This window comes from Leucoraja erinacea, chromosome 39 (assembly GCF_028641065.1).
Source record: "Leucoraja erinacea ecotype New England chromosome 39, Leri_hhj_1, whole genome shotgun sequence".
NCBI classification, from domain to species: Eukaryota; Metazoa; Chordata; class Chondrichthyes; order Rajiformes; family Rajidae; genus Leucoraja; species Leucoraja erinaceus.
In genome coordinates, this window is record NC_073415.1 from 5,326,405 (window position 1) to 5,337,610 (window position 11,206).

The window sequence follows — 11,206 nt, forward strand, 5'->3', positions numbered from 1 at the left end:
CTGAGTTACTCCGGCATTTTTGTGTCTTGTCCTCAAACAACGTTTGCTGTAATTATATAGGAATGGGGTTATGGTTATATAGGAATGGCTCATGGGTTATGGTCTGAGTGCAGGTAGATGGGACTAGGAAAATAATTGTTCGGCAGGGACTTGTAGGGCCGAGATGGCCTGTTTCCGTGCTGTAATTGTTATATGGTTATAACGTCTGAGTCCCTGATGACCTTTGGAACCTCCGCTCACCTGAGCCCCCCCCTCACCTGCAGCCTCGGCCCGCCCACCGCTGAGTGGCGGGCGCGCCAGCCAATGGGATTGGGAGGGGGGGGGGAGCGTAGGCGGGGCTTGGAGCGGGAATGGCGACGTTGCGGTCCCGCTTGCTGCTGCTGCCCAGCCGCGCTGCGCTGGCCGCCAGGGCCGCCCTGTCCTGGCTGGCCGTCCGCACGCTGACCGCGGTCATCTGCGCCGTCGTCCTGCTGCGGGCCGCCGTGGTGGTGGTGAGGAAGCGGCGGAGGGCTTTCGAGTGGCGGGTGCGGGAGAGCCCGCCCGCCTGCCTCAGCGACCCGTCGCTGGGGACTCACGGCTTCGTCCGCCTCAAGGTACCGGCCGTGGCGACCGTTCAACTGCCGCCTTGTTTCAAACCGCCGCGCGCGTGCATCACGTTGCCCCCCCCCCCCCCCCCCGTGAGATTGCCCCTCCCCCTCCCTCAACAGGGGGCCTCAGTGTGTACAGTGATGATGGTGGTGGGGAATGGAGGATAAGGGGGTGGTGGTGGATAAGGGGGGGGGGGTTATATGGGGGGGATAAGGGGGGGGGGGGGGGATGGAGGAAAAGGGGGGGGGGGGTTATATGGGGGGGAATGGAGGATAGGGGGGGTGGTGGAGCATAAGGGGGGGAATGGAGGATAAGGGGGGTGGGGGAGGATAAGGAAGATGGGGGTGGAGGATAGGGGGGGGGGGGGATGGAGGGATAGGGGGGGGGGGGGGAGGATATGGGGGGGGATGGAGGATAGGGGGGGTGGTGGAGCATAAGGGGGGGAATGGAGGTGGAGGATAAGGGGGGGGGGGAGGGGGTGGAGGATAGGGGGGGGGGGAGGTGGAGGATAAGGGGGAGGAGAGGGGCAGGATAAGGGGGGGGGTGGAGGTGGGGGGGGGGGGGGGTGGAGGTTAAGGAAGATGGAGAGGGGTGGAGGGATAAGGGGGGGGGGGGGGATGGAGGATAAGGGGGGGGATGCTTAATTTGAAATTGGAGAAAGTAACATTCATGCCATTAGATTGAAATTTACCCAAGCAGAATATGAGTTACACTCCTTCCAATTTGCACGTGGCTTCAATTTGATGGTGAAGGAGATGTTGGGGATGTCGTAATATAAAATGGGATGGGTGCAGCAGCTTTACAGAACATTACACACAATAGCATACCAAATGAACATAAAGTAAAAGATCGCTTAAACTAGATAAACTATAAATTGGATAGTTATATGGACGGGAAGGGAATGGAAGGTTATGGTTTGAGCGCAGGTATATGGGACTAGGGGAGAATATGTGTTCGGCACGGACTAGAAGGGTCGAGATGGCCTGTTTCCGTGCTGTAATTGTTATATGGCTATAAACCAGATCACAATAGTGCAAGCCAAAGTAGATAGCGCAATCTTCGCGGTACAAAGTCCTTGTTAGTTTAGAGCTGAGGTAGGGTTATAAAGGTAGGTCAGGAACCTGATGCTTGATGGAAAGAAGTTGTTCCTGAATGGAAATCGAGATACTCTATTTTATTTCTGATATTAATATTAACAGCATGATGACAGTGTGGCTAGGATGGTGTAGGTCTGTGATGATATTAGCTGCTTTTTTGAAGCAGTGCTTCCAGTAGATCACTTTGATGATAGGGAAGTCAATGCCCTTATGCACCAGGCAATGTCCACCCATTCTACAGCCTTCCATATTCATAAGCATTCAAGTTACCTTAGCAGGCCTCATGCTTTCCACTGTACACCTGCAGAGGTTTGGTAGCATTTTTGGCGACATGCCAAAGCTTCTAAGGAAGTATGAGCATTGGTGAGTTTCATTTGCTTCATCATGCTGGGCGCAGGACAGATCATCAGAGAGATACTGAATCTATTGACTCTCTCCACCACTATCCTGTTGATGAATGCAGGAGTAAAACAAAGTCATTTAGACCCTTGTTCATCACGTAATAGTCATGCATGTCCATGATGACATAAACATCGTCTTTTCCCCAGTATTGTACAGTTTTGGGCTCCTTCCAAATAAAAGGATTTGCTTTTAGATGGAATGCAGCAAAGATTCACCAAGATTAGTTCCTAATTGTTTTTTAAAAATCCATTAATTTGGGAAATAATTGTTTTTAAATGTACTTACCTGTAAGATATTTCTAAATTTTTACAACCCTCTGCTAAGCCTTTGACTGTGACTCTGTATATCCCCAATTGCTCACTTCCTGCACCACTAAAGCAGCAAAATAACTGTGAACATATCTACTATTTCAGTAACATTAATTGAGCCATTCATGTTGCCCAGAATGCTGGGTATTGAGGTCCTGCACTGTGGGGAAAATGCTGACTTTTATAGCCACCTGAAGGTGTTTGAAAGACTCTAGTTAGAGAATGCATGTTGTAATGTAATAATTACAAAGGTTACCATAACTTAAAAGATGGAAGTCCTTCTGTTTGAAACCTACAGCTGTGGTTTCGTAAGTGACAGTTGTGTTGGATGGTAATGCCCCTGTCCCACTTAGGAAACCTGAAAGGAAACCTCTGGAGACTTTGCGCCCCACCCAAGGTTTCCGTGTGGTTCCCGGAGGTTTTTGTCAGTCTCCCTATCTGCAACCTCCGGGAACCACACGGAAACCTTGGGTGGGGCGCAAAGACTCCAGAGGTTTCTGTTCAGGTTTCCTAAGTGGGACAGGGGCATTACTGACCTCTCGATCCTCTTTCTACAGGATTCAGGGCTGCAATTTCACTATGTGGCAGCTGGGGAGAGGAACAAGCAGTTGATGTTGCTGCTCCATGGCTTTCCTGAGATCTGGTAAACAATGTGCCCTGTTATTTACTCACCAATTTCTACTGTCAGTAGAAAGTTGCCCTATTTAGTCATAGCAAAATAAATACTAACGTGGACTCTACATAGAACTGTACAACACAGAAAATGCCCTTCAGCCCGTAATATCCACACAGTCCACATAGATTACTATAAAGCAATTTAGGATGTCATGAGATGCAGAGTGACATTATACATTTGAATATTTAGAATTTAGAGATACAGCATCGAAACAGCATAACGTGTCGGTGCCGACCAGCGATTACCCCCATGCACTCGTTCTATCCTACACACTAGGGACAATTTACAATTTTTACTAAAGTTCAGTCATCTGCAAACCTGTATGTCTTTGGAGTGCGGAGGAATCCGGAGCACCTGGAGAAAACCCATACGGTCACAGGGAGAGCGTACAAACTCCGTACGGACAGCAGGCGTAGTCAGGATCAAACCATGGTCTCTGGCGCTGTAAGGCAGTGACTCTACCGCTACGCCACAGTCCGCCCCAATCTGACTCATCCTGATGAATACATCTCCTTGGTTGTGTGACCACTGAAAATAAATCTTTTTTTTAAATTTAACAGCAAGGAATTAAAATTTTCCGGATGAATAAAAATACTGTGCTGTTTATAGGAATGAAAGCCCTTATTGATTCTTCAGTGTGAGGCTGCAGGTACATTGTTACCAGGGGCAATATCTGCATGTATTCATCCGAAGTGTGCCGCAGGCCCTAGCTTGTTAATTGTTGCTGCGTTGGCAGTGGATTACCATCTCATTGACGCTGTTTGTGTCAAAGGTATTCGTGGCGTTACCAGCTGCGGGAGTTCAAAAGTAAGTACCGAGTGGTGGCTATGGACCTGCGTGGATACGGGGATTCTGATGCACCCCAAGATCGAAGTGACTACAAGATGGAGTATTTGCTGGCTGATATCAGGGGAATGATTGAGGCTCTAGGTATGATAAATACAAAATTATTTTTTGCATTTTTCATAGGGGTAGTTCAGGACTGCTGCATACAAATAGCATTTATGTGGAATTTGATTTCCTGTAAACCCGTGATCTTACAATATTGAAGGTTGTAATTTTTTTTCTCAGAATTTGTGCAGCTCCAATGGGTCTCCAATGAAGAATTAAATTTAGTAAATGTATGCTGATCTGGAGCCTAAAACTTGCAATTTGCAGTTTTTTAAGCATACAAAGCTGAGTTTACGTAATAGTTGTACTTGGCAGCCATTAAGGGAACTAACTCACATTCACATACATGGAAGAGAAACAAGAGAACTGTAGATGCTGGAATCTGGAGCAAAACACAAAGTACTGGAGTAACGCATCAAGTCAGGCAGCACATGGATAGGCAACATTTCTGAAGAAGGGTCCCAACACGAACATTGACTGTCCATGTCTTCATGAGATGCTGCCTAACCCATTGAATTACTCCACCACTCTATGCTTTGGTGTATTGCTAAAAGAGCAACAAAATAAAACAGGAGAAACTCAGCGGGTGCAGCAGCATCTATGGAGCGAAGGAAATAGGCCCGAAACGTTGCCTATTTCCTTCCCTCCATAGATGCTGCTGCACCCGCTGAGTTTCTCCAGCTTTTTTGTGTACCTTCGATTCTCCAGCATCTGCAGTTCCTTCTTAAACACAAAATAAAACAGGCGCTGGAAACAATAAGGAAATACTGAGCAAATCAGACAATATTTGTGGAGCGAAAAAGACAGTTGCTTTTTCAGGCAAATTACTTTCAGCACAACTGGTAAACAGTGTCGCCGAAAATGTTTCAACATGTTGAAAATGTTGCGGTAATCACCCAAAAAATTGCCTAAGTGGGACAGGCCCCTAAAAATCCCAAGGATAACTTCAGAGACTTACTGGTGTGGAAGAAGAATTAAAACACCTTCATAGGGCTGTACGGAGGTGGAGACAGTTAGAAATTACTTGGAATATGGCAGCTTCTTCTGGTGCATTGGAAATATCAGAACAGTACGTCAAGAACTTTGTTAGATCTCTCATTCCTTCACCAATGGATAAGATTGGCTGGGTGTTATACTGTCAATGTCTTATAAGGTGGTGGGTATATGGAATGAGCTGCCAGTGGAGGTATTTGAGTCGGGTACGTGGATAGGAAATGTTTAGCGGGATATGGGCCGAATGTGGGCAAACTAGCTTGTTTCTGTGTTGAATGACTTTTGGGCTTTGGACCTGGTGTTAGATTTACCCAGTGGTCTTTGTCCACAACTAGTAACAAGTTGGATTAACATCTTGCTTCATGTATTTAACGCAACAATCTAATAATGCTATTTTGTTGTGTTTTCAGGACATAGCAGCTGTATCCTCGTTGGACATGACTGGGGAGGAGTCTTAGCTTGGAGTTTGGCTATTCAGAACCCAGAGTTGGTAGAGAAATTAATCATCATGAATGCACCACATCCAGATGTGTTTTTTCGTGAGTTGAAGGCCACAGTTTGTTTCCAGGAGAGAGAGAGATAGAATGTTTAACTGTCATGTACTGACACTGGAACAATTAAATTCTTGCTAGCAGCATCTTACAGGCTTGTAAGCGCTACACACACAGATAAAAATATATATTTTTTAATTCAATATATTAATAACTAATATTAGCTGAACAAAACTGAACTGCTAAGTGCAACCAAAGACAGTGGATTGAAGTTCATAGTTGTTATGCGCTCCCTCTGCTGGTGTTAATTATGTACTAACCTGTTTCTCTGATTGCCATTAGTACCTCCTGCTGCCTGGCTGCTCCTGTACCTGATTGGAGGCTCCTGGCCCAAGCTGCATCACGTGAGCCTGATGACGGAGCCTCAGCTTAAAAAGACCATGTGCACTGGCAGTCTCTCCCTCTGTCTCTCTCTTCCCCCTCAGACTGGTGGCAGCAGTCTGGTGTTGGTTTAGTTTGTTTGATTGCATAGTGTTCTTTATGTAACTCTTCATTCTGTATTAACTTATTTTGCTTGGGAAGGATGGGACTGGCATTATTGTTTTCGTGGTTTTGTTTCAGGTTTATTTTCACACTGAGGCAGGTTTATAGTCTGGTCCGACGGCCCATTGAGTGGTTGGCCAGAGCACCCTTTATCTTTTGTTTGCTAGCCCATCCGACCCCTCTTTGTTTGTTTGATCCAGGTTTAGTACTTTTTGTTAGTGAAAAATAAATTATTTTTCCATTTGAACCTGGTTTTGTATTATGTTATTGGCCTTTGAGGTATTTGATTTTGGCAGCCGTAACAATAGTTGCTAAAGTTAGTGTTGTGTAGTGTTCAAAAGCCTGATGGTGGTTGGGAAGAAGCTGTTGAAACTGGTGGTCACGGTTTTCAGGGTCCTGTCATTTCTTCCCAATAGTAGGAGCGAGTTCTGTTGGCTCCGTAGGTCACTTTAAGTGGAGACTATATCTCCTGCAGGACCTCAGGGGGACCTGAAGTAGTATGTTTTCAACCTTTAACTAGCATTAATTACCGGCGGATGTGGGATTGTAATCTGAATTGACCACAAAAGCTAGTCAAAGCTCTCAGAGATATTTATGAGCGATGTTTTAAAATGGTTTATAAATTTGTGTGTTTGCGATCTGGTTCTTGCTAAACCAGCACACATACACTCGTTAATATCAAACTAGAAAGATGCATACTGGGATTCTGCTTTATTTTTATGTGAAGGTTTAGAGCCGGTAATGTGAGTTGACTTTCTTTATTTCAGGCTACATGAAACGACATCCATCCCAGCTGCTGAAATCCAGCTATATATTCTTCTTCCAAGTACCAAAACTTCCAGAGTTTATGATGCATATGGAAGATTTCAAGGTACACTATTTTCCTGCCTTGAAAATATTGATTACTTCATGATTGACATGTTTTATTTTAAAAACGGCACAACATCCGGAGTAACAGCACGTCAGCAGCATCTTTGTAGAACATGGATAGGTGACGTTTTGGGTCGAGATCCTCCGTCTGAAGAAGGATCCCAACCCAAAACGCCAACTATCAATTTTCTCTGGAGATGCTGCCTGACCCGCTGAGTTACTCTAGCACATTGTGTCTTTTTTTATAAACAGCATCTGCAGTTCCTTGTTTCTACATTTGAAGCGCTACATTTGAAGCTCTTGGACCCTGGTTGCTTTTACTGCCTCAAATTGTTCCTCATTTCCTTATGGATCAATGCTTGGAATTATGATGTGGCCATTACAGAAACATGGTTGCGAGGGGGTGGTGGTGCTGTTCGAACATTTATTTTCTCAACTGCATGTTGATCATTTCATATCATATATTTATATTCCCCAGGTTTTATTTTGCTTTAAAAATTGTTTTAACATTTACCGCTGTGTCATTTTAATTAGACCCTGAAGAGTGTTTATATGGGTAAACGAATGGGGATCAAAAATAAAAATAATAGATTGACTGAAGAAGATTTGGAGGCCTACGTGTTCAGCTTTTCTCGGCCTGGAGCAATGGTGGGTCCCTACAACTACTACAGGAACATTTTCAGGTACGGAATTCAACCAAGGACTGGACTTGGCTTTATGCCTCAATGTGACATTGATCCTCTGTCTTGTTTTGCCGAGCCCATCAAGGAAGGATGCGAGCATAAGAGGAGTGACATTGACAGGCAGTGGGGGCACTCATGTCAAACCTCCCTGTACATAGACGATGTCACTGTCTTCTGCTTGGATCCAGAGTCGGTCCGCGGATTGATCAGTGTCTGCGACCAGTTTGAGTTGGCCACGGGAGCGAGGGTGAACTGCAGGTAGAGCGAGGCCATGCTCTTTGGTAACTGGCCCGACCGATCTTCCGTCCCCTTCACCGTCAAGCCTAACTTCTTGAAGGTGCTGGGGATCTGGTTCGGGGGGTAGAGGCGTGTGACAAGAATTGGCTGGAGCGGATAGCCAAGGTTGGGAAGAAACTGGAACTGTGGAAGCTCCAGTTTCTTCTATAACGGGTAAAAATTTAATCATCAGGTGTGAGGTGTTCTAGGGGCTGCTGTACCTGGCTCAAGTGTGGCCTGTGTATAAACTGTGCCAATCTGCACACAGCAAGATCCCAAAAATACTGATGACTATTTAATCTGTATATACCATGAAGAATGGGGAGTACAATGGGGAATATTCCTGGGAAAACTAATGGGCAGTTTTCTATCGGCCTGAGTTAGGGGAACGGGATCTGCTTTAGTGTTTAATGCAGAAGATAGTATTTTGGAGCAGCATGTTCCACGAATGTGCTGAAGTGAAGCTGTTCATTTTGGAATCGAGGAGGGACCATGAGCGACTAGGTATTGCAGTTCCATGTAACCAGTGAGTTGCTCGCTCAAATCATGCTCCATCTGTGACTATTGTGTGCTTCTATGCCATGCATTGAAAGCAGAGTAGGGGTGGGTGACAATGATGACCTTGCTCTTGTTAAGAGTCCACTTGGAGTATGATGCTGGAGTTTCTAAAGTGGGATTTGAACCACTGATCCACGTTTGGACATTGCAAAGGCTCACGGTGAAGCAGATAACATTTAAGACACAGACATTTTGAGAACCATCTGATGCTGTCTCCAAACTCGGTGATCCTTCAGACCATCAACCATGTACCTTGGCAACTACTTGCATTATCTGGAACTCATCACCTTTCCTACACTACAGTCAAACTATTTTCTAAGTCCCAAACATTATGAAGGGCACTGTAGTCATTTGCATCAGAGGAACATTATACTGACAATACACAATGGGGCAATGAATGCTTTATGCAGAGCCTCTTGCTCTGAATAAATTTAAATCACATTTCCATATTCTAGATTTTGTACAAAATCAGACCCAAGCAATAACAAGCAACAGCATTTATCTAGCATCTGTAACATAGTGAAATATTTCCAAGGATATCACTGGTGTGTTATTGGGCAACATTTGGAACAAAAGGAGGAAGACTGACTGAACTTTATTGCCTTCCATCACGGTGATCACGTACAGACAGCACTAATAGTTAGGATGGAACCTGGGTCTCTGGTGCTGTAAGGCAGCAACTCTACTGCTGCGCCACTGTGTTGCAGCATTGGTAATTGTTGACTGAATGTGATTGCTTCTATTGCAGCAACCAACCAGCGAAGTGCCACAATGTGATGGCACCTACCCTGGTGATTTGGGGAGACAAGGATATTGCCCTGGAAGTTGGCATGACTGCGCACATTGAACAGTACATACAGAATGTGTTCCAACTGAAGGTCGTGCCTGGGGCCAGCCACTGGGTCCAACAAGATGAACCTGATGTGGTCAACAAGCTCATGTGGACGTTCCTGGAGGAAAATGACAAGTAGACCTGAATCCACACGAACGCATGCCACACCTTTACTTGGGTGAAATTATAGTTAATTTTAGAATATAGAATACACAATTTATCATGAATGAAAAGAATTTGCACATTTGTGAGTAAAAATAATTTTAGAATCTTCTATTTGAATGTTGTTATATAATGAGCTTCATAATGGCACATGGCTCCATCCTAGGTTATAAAACAAGAACTTGGTTATTATGGACCCATGGATCTGCAGATGCTTATTTATTAAAATAATAATTAGCTGTCATGCCCACGCATTGTTCACTCGCTGTGATCTCAGAATACTGTGGCTAAGTTTCCTGCCTTTTACACAACAGCCTCTCTAATACCGAGCCTGTAAATAACAAATCAGGCAAATCTATGATTCAAAAAAAGAAACAAAGTGCGGGAGTAACAGTGGGTGAGGCAGCATCTCCGCAGGACATGGGTAGGTAACGTTTCTAGTCAAGACTCTTCCCCAGACAGTATATCATTTGACGGTAGGGGGGGTAGGCTATTTGGCCACAGTAAATTGCCCCAGGCTGTAACGGAGTGGTTGTGAAAGTGGGATAACAGAATTAAATGAAGTTGTCAGCGCAGACTTGGTGGGCCAAAGGAACTGTTTCCATGCTGTATCTCTAAACTAAATTAAAATAAACTAGGAAGTTTTACCTCGATTCTCTTGCTCACCCTCTCCCCCATCCCAACAGCTGTAACATCAGCAGCCTTCTTCTTTGTTCATGTGGCGTGCACAGCGTGTTGGACAACTAGTTCTATTTGATCTTCCGTTTGTGCACGTCGAGTTGATTGCATTAGTTGAAACACGTGAAGGTTGCAATCTTCCACCCCATCAGCAGCCTGAGAACTGCCTATACTCCTTGCATCATCTTCTTGGGTCTGCCTTAAATGATTATGCCTAAAACTCTGCCCTCCCAAATAGGTGTAGCTCAAAAGGCGATTAGGGGTATTCCCATTCATAACAAATATCTTTAACTCAACTAGTATTGTTTAACACGGCATTTGCTCATCAATTGTTTGTGGTCTCGTAGAATCGTTCCACGCCGAAATTACCTCTTACAACTCAGATCTGCTGCAGCGAAATTAAAAAAAAAGCCTCTTTCTTTGATAATGGATCTTCCAATATTTAAACGCTTTCACATCGCATTATTGTGAATGGACGAAAGGATACTCAATTTGATGAAAATTTGGTGGAAGATGGGGCAAGAGTACACCTATATAATTCCCTTCATCTCGCTGCTCGCTAAGCACTCACTAATAGTTCAGCACATAGTACATTTGTCAAACTTATATAGGCAATTTTACAATCGCAGCATGTACAAAGTGCTTTCCAACTAAGGAAGTGCAATGGATGGATGGTCAATTTTGTAATTTAGAAAGCCAAAATGTTTGCAGCACAATTCCATTTAACAGTGGTAACTCAGAACAAGGATAGTGAGATGGTTTTGGAGCTGATGCAGCACTAATTTCTCATTATGTCAAATTAGCACTTGATCAAAGTACTTAAAAATAGAGTAATTGACCCAATGGATTTGTTGAGTGAATTGTGCCATACACACTTGCAATGGACAAAATCTTCCAGTCCAATGCGTCAAAACCTTTGACGATAAGTATTAGCCGTTATTTAATTATTGCAACTTTTAAGAGTTGAAGATCAATCATCTACTATTTGTAATTAGCAGAGAGAATTGACAATGTAAAGAATAATTTTGTTTGTAACGTGTGGTATATGCAAAATCTTCTAAATAAAAATGATGATAACTGGCTGGGATTTCACTTATTCGATGGGTGACGGACTAAACTACCAGCACCATGCTGGGGGGAAGGCTTTCTGAGGAGACC

The 11,206-nt window shown here is 44.4% G+C and overlaps 1 protein-coding gene across 1 annotated transcript; it reads left to right on the forward strand.

Annotated features, from left to right (window-relative positions):
- The first annotated feature begins 327 nt into the window (after window positions 1-327).
- LOC129714480 (epoxide hydrolase 4-like) lies at window positions 328-10,097 on the forward strand. The gene is made up of 7 exons (XM_055664108.1): window positions 328-593; window positions 2,953-3,038; window positions 3,844-4,001; window positions 5,366-5,494; window positions 6,757-6,860; window positions 7,394-7,542; window positions 9,125-10,097. The coding sequence occupies exons 1-7, from the start codon at window positions 351-353 to the stop codon at window positions 9,345-9,347; spliced, it is 1,092 nt and encodes a 363-aa protein (XP_055520083.1). The 5' UTR covers window positions 328-350; the 3' UTR covers window positions 9,348-10,097.
- Window positions 10,098-11,206: the final 1,109 nt, after the last annotated feature.